Here is a 21,029-nt window from a genome sequence, read left to right on the forward strand (position 1 = left end):
CATTTCTAGATATTTCAGTAATTAACTGAAGGCGATATTATATTTCCCATCGTCGGAGATCCACGGGTGATCGCACTACACTACGTATACGCTACACTTATCAGTGTAATATAGTGTAGTGTAGTGCGATCACCCGTGCATCTCAAATCAAATCAAACTTTATTAGTCTCTTTACAAAATACATTGTGTAGAGAAACATATTTACAACAGTCAAGAAATGCAACATAGAAGGAGGACAAATTATGTTTGTTTGTTTGATTGATTAATTAACGTTAACAGCTATGGTCATGTAAGGACGGCCTCCCATGTATGCGGTGTGTTGCGTGTATGTTGTGTGAGGTGCGTGTTTCGGGAGACTGCGGTATATTCATGGCGTGTCTTCTTGTATAGTGGATTTATAGTGCTATATCACTGAAGCATGTCGCCGAAGACACCAAGCAACACACCCCACCAAATTATATGACTTTTTTAAACATAACTTACATACATTTCTTATTATTTTTATATTCTTTGAGTTCAGAAGCTGTGAAAATTGTATGATATTTGGTCTGGTGTGATAGTACTCATTAACATATAATTTCCTTCCTAAGGTCAAAAACGGACACTTTGACAAATAATGGAATTCATTACCATTAGTATTGGTATCACAATAAGTAGAAATTCTATCTTGATAATTCATATTAATCCATCTACCAGATTCCACAATGAATTTATGATTACTTGTTCTAAATTTACACATTAAAATTCTTTCATTATCATTTAATATATCAAAATATTTTTCAAAATTACATTCGTTTTTGTATATTCTATAGCAAATTGACTTGGAGGAACAAAAAATGTTATTATTCCATTTTTGTAAAAAAAATGGTCACATAATATTTGCTTAACTTGGGTTTTAACCCATTTTGGATTAAATTGATCTCCGTCGATTTATATTTCCATGCATAGTACTAATGATATTCAACAACATGACCTTTACCCTCAATGCAAACTCCTTTAACCCATATTTTTTTTCAATGTCCCTTTTATACGTCAAGCGACCAAACTAATTCTTTCTGTATGCATTTCACAAATGTTACGAAAAAGACCTTCTCTTAATATTAAACAAAACGTCCATGTATTGTCAATTGTAATTATCCTCCGCAAAATGCGTTTGTGGGGGATATTAATTTGGGCTCCGTTCGTCCGTTCGAGATTCTTTTCCGGGCTATAACTCAAAAACCGTTCAAAGCGGCTACTTGGAACTTTCTGTGTACATTAGATAAGTACCCTTGGTGTGCCTTTCGCTATTGCGAACCTTCCATGTATTGATTTTTTTCCGTTACCATGGAAACTTAGTCAATATACCAAATTACTCTATCTTTTGTTTCCGGGCTATAGTTCAACGCAGCTCAATGAAACTTTGTTTATATATCAGGTTCCTTTTCTTTTTGTTACCTGCTGTTATTTTTTCAGTTTTACAATGCCCACATAAATTTTAAGTTATACTCGAATATTTCGGATTTTATTCGAACTGCGGGAGCGCGGGATAATGCCATGCTTTAAGGCTCCTTGTTTCAACAAGATTTTTATATACATTAACTGATTGGACATGAGGTTACGCTTATTTACTTTAACTATGTCCTTTAAATTTCACATTCTATGTATTACGGTGATCATTAGGAATCGTGAATCTTCAAACATAGGTGCCTTATAAAAAAGCTTCATATCATGAAATTAAATCGGAGTGAAGAAGTCGTTATTCATGAAAACGTGAGATAAGTCACCTTAAATATTCTCAGATTGCGTGACCAGTCACAGAGGTAAAGCTCGTGGAGATTTACTGTTACTCGATTCATGTGATGTTCGTCAAAGGACCAAAGTACTTTTTGAACTGTGGTCCCAGACAGAGTCTTCAGTTTTGCTATTAAATAATCTCGGGATAGATATAACATCAAGATTGCTGGAAGCTAAGATATCATTGTCTCTTCTTCAAATTCAAAATTCTGTTTCATGTACTGTCGGTATAATTTGATGTTGATCAAATATGTCATAAACACCTCAATAATCAATCTTAAGGCGTGATAATAAGTGAAGCAGAACCATATATATTACATTTATGATCACACCTTCGATATTATCAGCTTCATTATTGATAATAACGAGAGTCCGCCCAATAAATTAACCTATGGATCCGTAGGTACAAAAATGTAAATGCATTATGTATATCCAATCCACGTGAATTATCAACATAATGTGTATTGAATAGTTGCTGATTAAAAATATTCGCTAAGATTTCAATTTAGCGCAATTCGCGGATTCGTCCGACTTCGCAAAAGTTATGACTGCGCTATTTTTCTTAAAACATAGTTTTACATATCAAATTGGGTCAAATACTTTCTATTAAAACAGGAGCAAACTAATTAGTATGTTCTTCAGTAACAAAAGTTTACTTCACACCATTACCATCATTGAAAAGTTTGAGCTGTTTATTTTAATTCAGAATAAAACTATTGAGAATCATTAATTAATTACATCCCGAACCATTCTCTGTAACACTATGCCTTAACTGGACAGGTATATGAATATGGTTCAAAGTTCAAATATTTTATTAAAGTCTTACCCTCAATTAAAAACATTACATAATAAATTCAACAAAGTTTCTTTAAAATGAAGAGGCCATTCTATACAGAATTATGATAGACTGTAATATATACATATACACACATACAAGACATGAGAATAAAAAACTTAAAAATTATACGAATCAGTGATTATAAAATAAGTTTCGGTAATATACGATTAAACACCAATTATGCTCTGTCGGCGGTGGAACTTCTTACACAATTTACGAATCAATAGTGATACCCAAGGTTAGACATGATGGAATAACACTTCATACTGTGATCATATAAAGTAGCTCCACCGCCGACAGAGCATAACAATACTCATCATTTGATCAATGATTGGTGTTTAATCGTGTATATATATGTCTAATTAACACAAAAAATAATGTAAAATAATTTATTTTGCTTTTGGCGTATGCATGCGCAATCAGGGCTTCATTCCATATAGGACCTAGTGCCAAGGAATTTTTTTCGGGATGCAAGTAATTATTTTCAATATTTTTATCTTGAAGTTAATTAGAAGCTCAATTTTTTCAATGGTGGTAATGGTGTAAAGTATTTATTAAAGTAAGTTTTTTAAAGAAAAATACTAAATCATCTGCTCCTGTTTTCGATAGAGAAAATTTACCATTTGTCACGAGAAGTATTATGTGTACTTCATGATAATGTAGCTATTCTCAATTCCATTGTATAATCATAATACTATATAAACCTTACAGCATGATAATTATTTATTAGGTTTGGTTAGCGTAACGCCCTTTTAACAGGGTGACTTAAGGACGTGCTATTTTTAGATGGTGGAGGAAAGCCGGGGTACTCAAAGAAAAAAAAACCAACCAGCGGACACTTACTACTGAGATGTATCGGGATGCATTATAAAGAAGAATGGACCCATTAAAAGGGGATACTGTATAAGAATGAAAGCAACGGAACCAAATACATATACCTTGTTTGATGCAGAATATTTTGTGAATGACTAATGATGCAAGTCATTCAGTCACAATAAAGTCGGCGTTTACCAATGTTATAAACGTGAAAATGGAAAATGGTATAAAACATGCGAGGTTGCAATACATCATTTGTTTGTATAATGCGCAACTTGCTTTCAAAGTGTATATTAACAAAAACTTCTTTCCATTATTTTTGCATTTCGTCATTCAACCAGTGTCTAATTAGATCCTGTTTGTTTTATTCCGGTCACTGTCATATCATGGCTTAAACGGAATCATCTCACATCATTTAGTATATTGCTTAAATAGAATACTCTTTGATAACTCCATTTTGATAGTAACAAGCATTTTATTGGATTAAAAATTTATTTTATCAATCCATAAAGGAAAAACTGGCGTCGCCGTTCGTAACGTCGCTCCCGATTGGCTGATATTACGGCGTAATGATTTCATAGAAAAAAAGTCCCAAAATGAATTAGGAATTGTGAATAGATTATCTGTAGTAAATTGAATTATAAGGATTAATTTGAATATATTTTTTATATTATGGAGATATATAACACATAAACCTGAATTTACTCTCGTCATAAACCGCTTCGCACTCAGATTTTTGTGTTATATCTCCATAACATAAAAATATATTCAGGTTAATTCTTCATTATCGACCAGATGCATACCAATGAAATATGTCTTAAGTTTCAGAGAGACAATTGAAAATATTTGACGAAAAAAGACAAGTTAGTGAATTCAGCACCTGGGACAGTTTGTCTGTTTGTTTGATTCAATTAACGTCCTATTAACAGCTAAGGTCATGTAAAGACGGCCTCCCATGTATGCAGTGCGTTGTGCATGTTTTGGGAGACTGCGGTATGTTCGTTTTGTGTCTTCTTGTATAGTGGAACTGTTGCCCTTTTTATAGTGCTATATCACTGAAGCATGCCGCCGAAGACACCAAGCAACACACCCCACCCGGTCACATTATACTGACAACGGGCGAACCAGTCGTCCCACTCCTTGTAAGCAGGAGCAGAACTACCACTTTTATAGACTTTGGTGTGTCTCGGCCAGGGGACAAAACCCAGAGCCTTCCTCAAAGGAGCGAACGCCCAACTCAAGGCCAAAAGTGAGGCAGTGCCAAGGGAGGCATTAGGAAGGATAAAGTCAGTTAGGAAGAAATGAAAAGATAAGATCCTAAATTTAGTCGCCTCTTACGATCATACAATAGGGGCAGCAGGTACTATTCTAATGCTGTACCTGCAAGGCCAACCTGGGACAGTAAAACGTTTTTGATTCGTAGAAATTTAAGCATTGTTCTTGTATACATTATTCACGTATATTATTATAAGCACAATACAAAAGGAGGAAAAACTGAAAACTTTAAAACTAATGGAAAATAGGGTTTTTTTTGTAACTACATGTGGTTTAATATTTTCATTGAAGTAAATGTCGGCGCATTCGTACAAAATCTACTTAACTTAACCATTCGTTTAGCGTAGGATAAAGAGTACGATTTGTATACACTTTCAAGTTATATGTTTCATTTTCTTCATTTTAGAGATTCTTGGGTTTCTTACCAACAAGCGGCTCATCGGACATAGCTATAGGAACTTTTCTGAAGTGGGCAGACGACATTGTGAAAAACAATGTTTAGCCGGAGGATCGTGCCAGTCAGTGAACTATAGGGCAGAGAAACTATTCTGTCAACTGTTTGGTATCGCTGAGAAAGAGTATCTGACATCCGATAAAGGTTACGAATACATTGAAAAATCAGATCTCTCGAAGGTAAACTGAAATCATAGCAACATACCGCTGATCGTTGATCTTAATATACTATACAAAACTTGAAAACTACCTAAATGTACCTTACGTTTGTCTTATTATATCACTTTCATGTTGGCATGAATAAAGAAGCAACTATTATAAATCATATGCAGACGAGAATAAAAAATAATCTGCACAATTGTGGACACGAATGAGGAAAACTATGATAAAGTTCATGTGGGCACTAATTAAAAATGTATGCAGTACATTTGGGCATTTCATACGCTTTAATAAAGTACATGTCTTTAGTTTTGGTAAACACTACTAAGATATGTACTTTCATTTATCCATTACTTGTTCAGAAAATCTTTGGTATAACTATTCGTCACGAAATTATTTTTGAAAACGTCAAGAAAATGTTTCACTATAGCTGTTTTAGTGACAGTTTAATTTGAGCACTTCTCGCACTGAATTTGAAACGCAAATTCAGGTGTATAGGTGCAAAAAGTATTCGTAATTATTTTTTCCCTATACATTCTAAGTAGTTGTACTTTTTTCTTTGATTTGTCCTGATCTCATCTATTGACAGATTTCAACCAAATTTGTTGTACACTTTCAGCTTATAACATGCACATAATTTCACTTGATGTACTTTTTGAGAAAGCCGTATTTTATTACAAAGCAAGACTTGTTCGTTGCCATTTTGGTAAGAATACAGAAGGAAATGACGTCATAAAGTTTATGTGGTGCACAAAAATAATGTTATTTTTAAAACGGAAAATCGGATAATAATGCAAATATTATGAGCTGAAAGTGTAGACAATTTTCTACAAGTATGCCAAATTTGGTTAAAATCCATCAATAGATGAGATAAAGAAAATTGAAAGAAAAAATGTAAAAAATACATTATAGTATATATAGGGAAAAATACCAATTACGAATACTTTTGGCAAGGCACTGTGTACATTGCTAATGAATTAATAAATAGCAAGCTTTCAGGTAAACAATACGCTTATATAGTAACCGGTCGAGATACCATTCTTATTGCATAAAAAGTGAACACAGACAGAGGGTGAGAACACAGGTACAAGCTATTACACCATTCCACTCTATTGAGACCACCCAACTGACGACATGCCGTGACAGAAATGGCAGCTTATGTATATATAATAATCTACAAAAACGAAACTAGTAGGAATATTACACGCTTAACATGAGGTGGATTACATGGGTTTGGTGAAACGTTACTAAACAGAGATTTGAAACCTTGAATTGTAGATAAAGTTCGAAGCATCCTCGAAAACTACCACCGAATGATGCCATCCTCGAAAACTACCACCGAATGATGCCATAGCAAATTTAAATGCTTTGTGTGCGTCAACAGATGAAACATGTTGATGTATACGCCGTGGTTGCCTGTATGACTTAGAAGCCTGGCATCGCTTTTTGAATCTTCAAAGGACATCTTTGTAGGCCTGTGAGTTTTTGTTCCTGAAATGCATTTGGTTTAGACTTGCTGTGACATAGTGAAAGGCCCGTTTTCTCGAAACACCCTTATGTAAAAATAGTGACTTCAGTCATTTTTTTCACATAAGTTACATAAAAAGAAAAACCTTTGACTTACAATTTTGACTTTAGTTTGCATTGTTGTTTCGAGAAATCGTGGTCAGACGTGGTTATTACGACAGTGATACTAACCCCTTGAATATCGAGGATGATTTCGCACATATATGACATTAGGGAGCTTTGACCTGTAACAGTTGTGTTTATCCTCGACTGTTTCAGAGGTACGATGACCCATGTGTCGAGGATCCTTGTCCTGTTCTGCAAACATGTATAAAACTTTCATCAGGGATCCGGAAGTGCGTCATAACAGGTAAGCAGGACGTATCGCATTGTTTCTGGGAAAGGAATCTTACTAACTTCGCTGATACGCGGCCTCGATGGAAGAGGCATCATAGATTTGATGAATGTTTGTTACGCTTAGGGGTTTTCCCCCTCCTATACCGAATATACGCTTTATATTCCCTGATTTGAAAGTAAATATACTGATATAAGAATAAAAACTGTTTACAGTAACAGTCCTCATTATAAGTACTCTTGTACGAAATATTTGTACTGTAATATTTGATGAGTTATAGTTGTATCACTGTATTAATTGATCGATTGAAATAACATCAAAATGATATCAGTGATTGTCAGTTAGCAAGGTCAACAAGTCTTCTTTAATTCTTTATTCTTCTATTCTGGGGTATACTATCACTGTCGTGATATTCATCCCAAGAATATGTCATAGCAAAACTGAAGGCGGTTCAAGGGGGGGGGGGGGGGGGCTGACTAGTCACAGGTCTGAAAAGACTTCCTTTAATGATTACAGAGACAGCGATACCCAACTTCAAACCTATACATTCAACCACAATGTAGCGTTTTTAATTCGTGTTATGTAAATCAAAGGGCCAAACTACCTGCTCATCTATTATCGCTTACACAGCCTTCAATTTTGATACGACATATTCCAGGGTTGAATTTTACGACAGTGATAGTACTCCTGCAGTATCGAGGATATGTTTTCGTAAAAGGTTCATTTCCAAACTCTCCATAAATAATCATACTTTATTTCCATCCTTAGAGTGCGGTACTCCTCCGAACGTTGCTCACGCCTCGGTCATAAACAGCAGGGCTCAGACATCCGTGGGGGAGTCTGTGAGGTATTCCTGTAACATTGGCTTCAAATTTGTTCAAGATAGTTTGGACAGTACCATGTGCATGGCTAGTGGATCTTACGAGGATGTATATATCAAGTGTGAAAATGGTGAGGGTTTAACACATTAACCTCTTAAATTTATAATGGACTAGTCTAGTCTTTGAAATAGATGAGCCTTAATTTGCCTTCAGGAATGATTGAGTAAATGTATAACTTCATACTGAGCGTTAGGTTTACCTAATTAAAAATATATTTGATAGAATCTGATATCTATTTTGTCTTAAAGATGCTCCATCGCTAACAAATGGTATTTTTTCACTATCAAAAACAGGAGCAGAGGATTAAGTATTTTTCTTCAGTTACAAAAGTTACATACTTTACACCATTACCACCGTTGAAAAGTTTGAGCTTCTAATTTTACTTCAAGTTAAAGATATTAAAATCAATTAATTGCATCCCGAAAGAATCCCTTGGCACTACATGTACATGGAACGAAGTACTGCTTATGCATGCACCAAAGGCAAAATGTATCATTTTATATTATATTTTGCGTTAATTGTACATATATATACACGATTAAATACCAATTATAGTTTAAATGATGAATATCATTTATGCTCTGGCGATGGTGGAGCATCTTTACATATAAGTAAATCCCTCAATTGGCGCCAATTTGTCAACCTGTAATGGTCTTCGACAATATAACACTCGTAGCATAATTAATTGTTCGTATGCTAAATATGATAATATTTAAGTGTGCTAGTAAGGTATTTGACCGTGTAAATTCCATTCAATAATTCCAATTTTGATCGATAAAGATTATATGCAAAAACCAAGGGAAACAACTCTTGTTATCAATAGAAGGCTAGGTTAAAAAGGGTCGGCTTTTTTTTTAAAGAAATCATTATTGATCTATTGACTAATGCATAATGTTCTAAAGCTAAAGACCAAAATAACTCAAAGCTGATTTAGATAGTATAGTACTAGTTACAAAGAACCCCCTTCAACTATTTGCTCCTGAAGAGGATTTATGTTATTACAGAAGGCTTTTAATGAAAAACAAACTTCTCCAATGTTAACTATCTTAATTACATAGTTAGATAAAATTACAAACTCTAGACAAAATAATGATAAAATCTTTCACACATTACTACAAACGTTTTATTATAATTATCATTTTTGAAATCGTTTTCATTTTTACAGGCAATACTGACAAAAACAGAGAACAATTCAACATGATAATTACAAAAACAAAAGTATTTCATTTGTACACATTTTACATAATATTCATATTCATACTATTACACACCTTCATGTACACACACACACATACTCATATACACCAAAGAGTTTAATTTAATTGTTATATACATTCACAGATTTCCATACACCCATATTCATTCAGACATACATGTACATGACATTTAGAAGAGGTGGAGAAGATATGTTAGACCGAAAACAGTTGTAAAGGAGGATAGAGTTGAGATGTGAATTATATGTATCTTTTATCTAGTGGTAGAAAATTTATTGTAAAAGTAATTAGTTGTCATGATTTAAATTAATTATCATTGGTTTTTAAATTTTGCATAATTTAAAAGAGTTCATATATCAAATTGTATATCAGCTAAATGTTCCCACTTACTCACTATTTTTAAATTTTGCTTTCAAAAATTATTTTGACCATTTTGTATATGTCTATGAATATTATGATATTCTTTGATCTTTTTGCCAATGTGTTTATATTCAAGGTTTTATGAAAACATCTTGTTCTGTAAATTCATTGTTTAATGATTAAAAGTATAGTATTATGAACTATGAACGTTCTTAATTTTTTTCATTGGAAAATAGTTTTTATTTGCATTTTCCACCTATGTATTAGTACAAAGGCAGATTACAAAAGACGTCCATTTCTCACTTGGAAGAGGCACTATTGCCTTCCGGTCAATATAGTGTTTGAACGCCAATACAACTGTTCTTATTTTAGCGCAATCAAGTTTTAGCGCAAAAGCTATTTCAAGCCCACTACCTTTCGGAAACGACTTTTAATTTTTAAAATGGAAATGTAAAACGGGATTGATAATTTTGTAGAGTCGCAAAAGTTATAAGCTTACCGTTAATACTATACATATCATCGCCTTATAAACAATTTGATTTAAATAAATTAAATGCTTATATTCATTACGCGGGTCGTCTTATGTTTCACGCCATCGTCCTAATTACCGCGCGTTAGTTGACTATCACTGCGCCAGACGGCAAAACATCGAAATGAATATTCATTGTTAATATAAAAACTTAACTTAAAATTTTAGTTTCGGAAAGGTAGTAAGCATTTAATGATAAATTTGCGCAATCACCATTATGGCTATTGAAACGAAATTCGCACAATCATATCTAAGATATTCGAGCGCGAAATACAGCATTTCCTTGCATATGGATGTAAAATAATTTTAAATGTGTAATTATGTTTTATATATATTGCCAGTGACGTGTTCTCCAACCCCTCCGCAACTGACCAATGGTGTGGTATCCTATAGCAGCTACGTGTACGGATCTTTGGCAGTTTATAAATGTAGAAGTGGATATGGCTTGAGCAATAGGCACAGTAAAGCCTACAGCGTGTGTCAACTGACTGGTCTATGGGGCTATCTGTCTGTAACATGTAAAGGTAAGTCTGTTTCATATCTATATATGATAATTAGTTTTCATTAATTCAAAAAATGCAGACCCCAATGTCATTTTTGTAAGGAGTATGATCATGTTGTTAAGAGGGTTGATTAATGTTTTGAGATACGTACGTATGGGTTTGAATTTCCCTGCTAACCTCCTTCAATGCAAAGGTCACAACATATCAATCAACCCACTTCCTTTTGCGACTTTTACAAGTTATGAAAACTACTTTTTAGTTTTATCAACTTGCTACGAAGAAAATCCTTCTGCGTCTGGATAGTCTTCGGAAATCGGTGAGAGGAAAGCTAAGGAAAATAATATTATGATCTTCGAAACAAAGGAACAAAGATACGATACAGGAAAAGAAAGGAAAGAAGAGGACGTGAAGTGTTAGTAAGAGAAATACTTAAGAAATATAAAGTGCTGGCGAACTCAGACACTGTCGTAAAGGCCACAAGGATTGGACGATTTAGCAAGGAAAAACCAAAAGGAAGAAACGGCAACAACGGGAAAGGAACAATCTGGGAGACCACTTCTAGTTACCTTCAAAACTATGGAAACCAAGGCGTATCTGTTTATGATACCTACCGGCATATAACAATAGGAATTAGGAAACGATCTCACAAAAGCCGACAAACATATGTTTTTAGACTGTGTACATTATTTATTTCTTTATCAACACGTTACTGAAACAACACGATGGAGAGGTGGTGATAATCCACACATTTTGGATTTGTCATTAACAAATGAAGAAAATATGGTAACTGATTTGAATTACAAAAGACCGCTTGAAAAATGTGACCACTGTGGTGGAAATGTTACGATAAGCCAAATTTTAAAAGAGCCAATGAGGAACAGTCACATATTGATTGGACCGCATATCTGTCTAATACAGATGTAAATACAAAATGGTCTTTAATACGAAATATTTTAAAGGACATTGAAGATAAATATGTACCAACGTTCAAATCAGGAAAAATGAAGCAACATATCATTCCGTTGGATACCGAAACTAAAGAGAAAATAAAACTCAAGAACTCTTTGGCGCGGATAGAGAATAAAACTAAAAGATCCCGATACTCAAAGAGATTACAGACGAGCATCAAATTCCGTAAGAAAACGAATACGTGTTTTTACGAAATATGAGTGTGAATTAGCTAAGAGGTCGAAGGAAAACCCCCCGAAAAATGGTAATCTCCACACGGATTACAGCAACGAAACATTCGCGAAAGTTGACAAGAGATTGTGAAAAAGCTGAAATTCATTCACAGTTTTTCGGTAGTGTATTTGTGTCAGAGCCCAATGGTGTTATTCCCGAAATTCCGCAAAAAAGTATCAGAACAGAGATGGGAAACTTGATATTTACAAATGGAGAAACAAAGAAAGCATTATTAAATCTCAATGTTTATAAATCCCCGGGACCAGACGGAGTACACCCACGACTTCTCAAGGAACTGGCAAGTACGATAGCATCGCCATTAACACTATCATACAATCAGTCTATAGGGAATGGTACCAACAGGATGGACAGAGGCACATGTATGTACAATCTACACAAAAGGGAACACATCATTAGCTGGAAATTATAGGCCCATCAGTCTTACGTCAGTTGTGTGCAACATAATGGAAACTGTTGTTCGGCAACACTTGGTAAATCATATGAAAGCCAACTCCCCGTTAAGTAACAAGCAATATGGATTTATATCGGGAAGATCAACAACTCTTCAACTCTTTACAGTTCTTGACAAATGGACCAGAGCACTAGATAATGGAAATCCTATTGACGGTATATGTACCGATGTTCAGAAGGCGTTTGATATCGTACCACACAAAAGATTAATTAAAAAACACGGGCATATGGAATACATCACACTGTCGTTAAATGGATAGAGGACTTCTCAAAAGATTGAAAGCAAAGAGCTGTTATTAATGGACATAATTTGGTTTGGAGACCCGTCACATTTGGAGTTCCACAAGGGTTTGTTATAGGTATGATATTAATTGTTGCATACATAAATGACCTCCCGGATACTCTGCACTCTGAGACATAACTGTTCGCAGACGACACGAAAATATTAAGAGTTATCACTGAAGAAAAAGATCAAACCATTCTACAAGAAGATCCCCATAATATGGTAGCATGGCTCTTGGAATTGCATCATTGAAAATGTTTCCATATGCACTTAGGAAGGGCAAGCGTAAACGATTGCACGTACCACCTTGCTGATACATCTTTAAAGAAATCACAAGTGGAAAAAGACAAGTGGAGTTAAGATCGATAGCAGTCTCGAATTAGAAAACCATAATATTTGAAAAAAAAATTAAAAAAAAGCAAATATGATGATGGCGATAATAAGAAGAGCATGTATAAATTTGGACAAAAAAACCTTTCTATTATTATATAAATCATTAGTGAGAGTTTATTTTGGTTTCGCATGGGCTATGTGGTTTCCGCACAAAGCGAAATACATCGAAAAAATCGAAGGAGTACAAAGAATGGCATCTTCGCCTACCAAGCGATACCGACATACGCTTTCTCGGTGCCTGATATACCCACGCGCTGATTGGCTGCAGTGAGAATCGACAGCACAATCAGAGAGCCCGTTACAAATCAACAGCGTGGCTGTCTGAAAGCGAAAGTAGCGCTAAAATTAACGACCTTCAATAACGAAAAGAGCGATCTGATTGGTCAAAATTTACGTCATCGACCAGTAACGGGACTGTAGTGAAAATGTTTGCCACCTGATGGCAGCAGTAGTAAAGCACCGTAAAAGTGGCGGATTCTGTCAAGGCTAGTAAGGAGTGCATTGTATTATCTTGCCTTGACATGTGAAGATAAAAGAAGGGCAACAAAGCTGGTCGCTTAAATTTAAAACTTTTCATACATAAACAGACTATAGTTACAAACATTAGCGTTCAGGAGACAGCGAGGAAATATGCTAGGGATTTACAAAATAAACAACGGAATGTACAATCGTGAAGTAACGGTTGTTTTTAAAGATGTGGAAAGATGTTACGTCACGTCCGGAAATAGAGGAAATCCTTTAAAAGTATACCCTCGACAATGTAACACTCTAAAGAGAAAAAAAAACGTTTTTTTACTACGTACTGCAGCGATGTGGAACAACTTACCAGAGAGTGGTGTTTGTGCTAAGAACTAAAATTGTTTTAAAAATGAACTGGATAGTCTGGTGTAGGGGATATATTATCCTGTACCAGAAATCTGTACAATATTGAGTCTGGTGTAGAGGATATATTATCCTGTACCAGAAATCTGTAAATGATCTGGTGTAGAGGATATAGTATCTGTACCAGAAATCTGAATTGAGTCTGGTGTAGAGGATATATTATCCTGTACCAGAAATCTGTACAGAATTGAGTCTGGTGTAGAGGATATATTATCCTGTACCAGAAATCTGTACGAAATGAGTCTGGTGTAGAGGATATGTTATCTGTACCAGAAATCTGTACGAATTGAGTCTGGTGTAGAGGATATATTATCCTGTACCAGAAATTGTACAGAATTGAGTCTGGTGTAGAGGATATATTATCCTGTACCAGAAATCTGTACAGAATTGAGTCTGGTGTAGGATATATATCCTGTACCAGAAATATGTACAGAATTGAGTCTGGTGTAGAGGATATATTATCCTGTACCAGAAATCTGTACAGAATTGAGTCTGGTGTAGAGGATATATTATTGTACCAGAAATCTGTACAGAATTGAGTCTGGTGTAGAGGATATTATTCTGTACCAGAAATCTGTACAGAATTGAGTCTGGTGTAGAGATATATTATCCTGTACCAGAAATCTGTACAGAATTGAGTCTGGTGTAGAGTATATATATCCTGTACCAGAAATCTGTACAGAATTGAGTCTGGTGTAGAGGATAATTATCCTGTACCAGAAATCTGTACAGAATTGAGTCTGGTGTAGAGGATATATTATCCTGTACCAGAAATCTGTACAGAATTGAGTCTGGTGTAGAGGATATATATCTGTACCAGAAATCTGTACAGAATTGAGTCTGGTGTAGAGGATATGTATTCTGTACCAGAAATCTGTACAGAATTGAGTCTGGTGTAGAGGATATATTATCCTGTACCAGAAATCTGTACAGAATTGAGTCTGGTGTAGAGATATATTATTCTGTACCAGAAATCTGTACAGAATTGAGTCTGGTGTAGAGGATATATTATCCTGTACCAGAAATCTGAAGAATTGAGTCTGGTGTAGAGGATATATTATCCTGTACCAGAAATCTGTACAGAATTGAGTCTGGTGTAGAGGATATATTATCCTGTACCAGAAATCTGTACAGAATTGAGTCTGGTGTAGAGGATATATTATCCTGTACCAGAAATCTGTACAGAATTGAGTCTGGTGTAGAGGATATATTATCCTGTACCAGAAAATCTGTACAGAATTGAGTCTGGTGTAGAGGATATATTATCCTGTACCAGAAATCTGTACAGAATTGAGTCTGGTGTAGGGATAATATTATCTGTACCAGAAATTATTACAAATGAGTCTGGTGTAGAGGATATATGTTATCTGTACCAGAAATCTGTACAGAATTGAGTCTGGTGTAGAGGATATGTTATTCTGTACCAGAAATCTGTACAGAATTGAGTCTGGTGTAGAGGATATATTATCCTGTACCAGAAATCTGTACAGAATTGAGTCTGGTGTAGAGGATATATTATCCTGTACCAGAAATCTGTACAGAATTGAGTCTGGTGTAGAGGATATATTATCCTGTACCAGAAATCTGTACAGAATTGAGTCTGGTGTAGAGGATATATTATCCTGTACCAGAAATCTGTACAGAATTGAGTCTGGTGTAGAGGATATATTATCCTGTACCAGAAATCTGTACAGAATTGAGTCTGGTGTAGAGGATATATTATCCTGTACCAGAAATATGTACAGAATTAGTCTGGTGTAGAGGATATGTTATTCTGTACCAGAAATCTGTACAGAATTGAGTCTGGTGTAGAGGATATATTATCTGTACCAGAAATCTGTACAGAATTGAGTCTGGTGTAGAAATATTATCCTGTACCATTAAATCTGGTGTACAGAATTGAGTCTGAAATCTGTACAGAATTGAGTTGGTGAGAGGTATGTTATTCTGTACCAGAAATCTGTACAGAATTGAGTCTGGTGTAGAGGATATTTATTCTGTACCAGAAATCTGTACAGAATTGAGTCTGGTGTAGATAATATTATCCTGTACCATAAATATATACAAAATAGTCTGGTGTAGAGGATATGTTATTCTGTACCAGAAATCTGTACAAAATGAGTCTGGTGTAGAGGATATATTATCCTGTACCAGAAATCTGTATAATTACCGCGTAGGTGACAATCACTACGCCAAGCGGCAAAACAACGAAATGGACCTTGTTTACATAGATTCACACAGGGGATATTGCACTTGGTTCGTGTTGTCGTTACCTCCATCTTTGATTTCCATGGGTAACGATCACTTACGATCTCTACACGCCTGTAATATGTCATTGCAAATATGAAGCCATTTTGGTGAGAAAAACCTCTGAATCAGAGACTTGCGGATATTTTCTTTACAGAGAGTAACGCCCAACTTTAAAGTCATACAATGTGTCATTATTCATTCTTTTGATGTACACCAATTGACCAAACTACATGCTGATCCGACGCAGTGCATTCAGTTGTGCTATGATATAGTCTAGAATTTAAGTCTTAAATTTTCATATAAGTTATGTACATTTAGGAGAAAAACTTAAGTTTTGACTTGATTCTATACTTTTGATTCAAGTTTCAAACTAGGGGGAGATAATCTAGTAAAGAATTCTACTGAAAAAGTCTTATCAACAATTCGGGGTCTGGTGGTCACTCTATGACATACTCCAATGGTGTAGATATTGGGAGTGATCGTGATCTCTGGGAATCGAGGATCTGCAATTATTCAGGTATAACTTCTTTCAATATAATTGTTTTGTTCGGATTAAAATTGTCATTAACGTTTAGGAGGATTAAGTGTATTTCAACAAGGCTACCCTCATATAAATTACTATAGAAGGTATAGACAATGGTATAAAATTAAAAAAAACAACCAAACAACATAAACATGGATGTGTCGTATTCTGTATTTGCATATTACAGTGTTACCTGCCCTTGCGGGTAGGTATTGATTGCGATGTCATGTGTTTGCGAGCGTAACGTCATACTTATAAGAGAGGTTCGCTCACAAATTAGTGACTTCATAATCGATACCCACCCGCAAGGAAGATAACTCTGTAATATGCAAACACGGAATATGCCATAATATGCTTAATCTTTGCACTCACAGTGAAGTGTCATTCTCGTCCGAGTTTGGCAAATGGCTCTATTTCGCTTTCGACTGGCAACATCGTCGGATCTTTAGTATACTACAAATGCCTGAGTGGTTACATAATGAGCAACGGAGAAGATTCGGTCTCCATACGGTGCCAATCGACAAGAAAATGGTCTAACCTTTATGTGACGTGCAACGTACTAGGTAAATACAATGTACCTTGTTCATGCTAAAATAGTAGAGAGGAAATTTAAAAGAATATTTAATGACTTCAGATCAAAATCTGCAAAACTAAATTTGGAAATTATATGTAGTATTATTTTAGCCCTTTGTGTTTATTTCTATGGTAGGCAATGCAAAATCGAACTGTTGGTCGAACCAATGTAAATTAATTGACCATTAGGATACTTGTTTCAAGTATAAAATTACTGTATTGTTACATTATCACATGTACAATTTTTCAATATACATAAAGAAAGAATTGCTTATAAATACATTTTTTCATAGTGTACATCTTAAAAGTTATTTATCATTGTCAAACGTATGACATTTTTATGACCTTTTGGATTTCGACGGCAATTCCGAAATATCGACAAACGCGATATATCGCCAAATTCTCAGAAAAAATATTGTTTTACTGACAGGGACGTGTCCCCCTCCTCCGGATATGACCAATGCTCACATAGTCTCCTGGCCTATGAACAGGACCACTGTAGGATCTGAAGTACAATACCAGTGTCAGACTGACCACTCCATGGACAATGGGAAAGAGTTGTTCGTCATCACTTGTGGACAGGATGGAGACTGGTCTCCACAGTCTGTGACTTGTTACCCGAACAATGGTAAATAGATTTATATGTTTACTCAATAACTCTACAGTAATTTAAAGTGTACATTGCAAAAGATAACATTGGTATATGAAGCTGTTGCAAATACTTTATTTGAGTGATATAAAAAGATGGTTAGAGTTTATATATAGGGTCAACTCATGAACAACTGTTAATTTATTCCTTTATCACTTACTGCGATATCAACCCATTCATAAAATGAATAAATGTTTGATCATAAGAACTATCATTACATTTATTTACATTAGCGAAAGTCTTATTTTGTATAATCGATCCAGTAACCAATAACATTAAAGTGAAAACATATAATAGTCTATACCTGCATTTTCTATATGCATAAATATATTTCTGGGTTTTTTCCCCGAACATATTAATTCATTAACCCCTGAAATTTCATAACGGACTAACGTAGTCTATGACTTAGAAGAGTCTAAATGTGTCTCTAGGGGTGTATGAGTTAATAACTATAAGTTGTATCGGTCAATTACTGCTACATATAAGCAGATATACACCACAAAATATATATTGTTTTACTCACAGTGACGTGTCCGCCTCCTCCGCATTTGACCAATGGTTACATAGCCTTGTGGCCCATGAACAGGACCACTGTAGGATCTGAAGTACAATACCAGTGTCAGACTGACCACTCCATGGACAATGGGAAAGAGTTGTTCGTCATCACTTGTGGACAGGATGGAGACTGGTCTCCACAGTCTGTGACTTGTTACCCGAACAATGGTAAATAGATTTATATGTTTACTCAATAACTCTACAGTAATTTAAAATTAAATTGCAAAAGATAACATTGGTATATGAAGCTGTTGCAAATACTTTATTTGAGTGATATAAAAAGATGGTTAGAGTTTATATATAGGGTCAACTCATGAACAACTGTTAATTTATTCCTTTATCACTTACTGCGATATCAACCCATTCATAAAATGAATAAATGTTTGATCATAAGAACTATCATTACATTTATTTACATTAGCGAAAGTCTTATTTTGTATAATCGATCCAGTAACCAATAACATTAAAGTGAAAACATATAATAGTCTATACCTGCATTTTCTATATGCATAAATATATTTCTGGGTTTTTCCCCCGAACATATTAATTCATTAACCCCTGAAATTTCATAACGGACTAACGTAGTCTGTGACTTAGAAGAGTCTAAATGTGTCTCTAGGGGTGTATGAGTTAATAACTATAAGTTGTATCGGTCAATTACTGCTACATATAAGCAGAATACACCACAAATATATTGTTTTACTCACAGTGACGTGTCCGCCTCCTCCGCATTTGACCAATGGTTACATAGCCTTGTGGCCCATGAACAGAACCACAGTAGGAGCTGAAGTACAATACCAGTGTCAGACTGACCACTCCTTGGACAATGGGAATGGATCATTCGTCATCACGTGTGGGGAGGACGGAGAATGGTCTCCTCTGTCTGTGACTTGTAACCCGAATGGTAAATAGGTCTCGCATGTTTACTCAGTTACTTCAATACTTAAATACTAAAAAGAACATAAGAATAAATATATCACCAATACTTACTGTGTGCGTCATGAAAGGATTTTTTTCTCTCAATATCAATTTCACATGTGGACAAGATGGCGAATGGTCTCATCTATCTGCATGTGACTTGTAACCTGAAGAATGGTAAACAAGTTTTTTTATGGTGTTTTTCATTAACTCTGCTGTTTTAAAACTCAAATGCCAAAAAGAACATAAGTATGAGACGTTAACAAACACACAGGTGTACTTTATTTGAGCGATATAAGAGGACGATTTTTCTCTCAATATCAATTTCAACATATTTGAAAAAAGGATCGACAGGCATAGCCTATCTATGTTCTCTGAATATCTAGGCTGAATTTAAACTTCAAACAATATTTTTTTATAAATAGAATTCAGATATAGGCTAAAATGATCAATAACTGACTACAGGGACTATTAAGATTAAAAATTGAAAAAAAAAATCTTTCTCTGAAGTGAAGGCAGCAAAAGATTTGTATCACCTCCATTTGCCATATTGTCTCCCTTTTATACCCTGGACCTGGTCTTTAAGTTAAAAAGTAACTTGAAGAAACTTTTGCTTTAACTGGCGACAAACCACTAGCCTAGTTTGTGTTGATTCTACCAATATCAAAATCAACTTAGATACCTGGTTACGATCATTTCTGCAATAGAATTCATATAAAAGCTCAAATGGTCAACAGCTGTTCAGTGTTTTATCAACAACTGTGATATTAACCCGCCCCTAAAATTGTTCGAATGGATATTTATTTTTGATCACAAGAAAATGTATTATTACATTCATTTACATTAGAGAAAGCCTTTTTGTATAATTTATCTATTAGCCAATACTATTAAAGTGAAATCAAAGTGCAAGGTTATTTTAACGATATTTTAACCTGTATTTTTCACTATACATAAACATATTTCAATGTTTTCTAAAACACATTTACTCATTCGTCCCTGAAAGTTCATAATGGACTGGTCTAGTCTTATATTTAGAAGAGTCTAAATGTGTTTCCAGTGGAAAATGAGTTAAAACTATAATTGTATTAGACAAATAACCATGTTAGTCAATTACTGCTACATATAAACGAAATACAACATAAAAATAGTTCTTTACTTTACAGTGACGTGTATCTCTCCTCCGCATTTGACCAATGGTCACATAGTCTCCTGGTCCATGAACACGACCACAGTAGGAGCTGAAGTACAATACCAGTGTCAGACTGACCACTCCTTGGACAATGGGAATGGATCATTCGTCATCACGTGTGGGGAGGACGGAGAATGGTCTCCTCTGTCTGTGACTTGTAACCCGAATGGTAAATAGGTCTCGTTTGTTTAGAAAAATACTTAAACATAGCAGTAGTTGGTTTGTTTAATGAATGGTTCATTTGTTGAATGGTTTGTTTGTTTTTTTGTTGAATGGTTTATATGTTGGTTTGTTTGTTTGTTGAATGGTTTTTTGTTGAATGGTTTATATGTTGGTTTGTTTGATTGTTGAATGGTGTGTTTGTTGAATGGTTTATATGTTGGTTGGTTTGTTTGTTGAATGGTTTGTTCGTTGAATGGTTTGTTTGTTGAATGGTTTGTTTGTTGAATGGTTTGTTTGTTGGTTTGTTTGTTTATTTGTTGATTGGTTGGTTGGT

The 21,029-nt window shown here is 34.8% G+C and overlaps 1 protein-coding gene across 1 annotated transcript; it reads left to right on the top strand.

Moving 5' to 3' along the window:
- Positions 1 to 3,644: 3,644 nt before the first annotated feature.
- Positions 3,645 to 20,710, top strand: LOC138307049 (complement factor H-like). The gene is made up of 9 exons (XM_069247673.1): positions 3,645 to 3,654; positions 5,112 to 5,338; positions 7,103 to 7,193; positions 7,947 to 8,129; positions 10,504 to 10,686; positions 17,653 to 17,850; positions 18,397 to 18,594; positions 19,136 to 19,330; positions 20,508 to 20,710. Exons 1-9 carry the CDS (start codon positions 3,645 to 3,647, stop codon positions 20,708 to 20,710), a joined length of 1,488 nt encoding a protein of 495 aa, XP_069103774.1.
- The last annotated feature ends 319 nt before the right edge of the window (positions 20,711 to 21,029 follow it).

This window comes from Argopecten irradians, chromosome 14 (assembly GCF_041381155.1).
Source record: "Argopecten irradians isolate NY chromosome 14, Ai_NY, whole genome shotgun sequence".
Taxonomy (NCBI): Eukaryota; Metazoa; Mollusca; class Bivalvia; order Pectinida; family Pectinidae; genus Argopecten; species Argopecten irradians.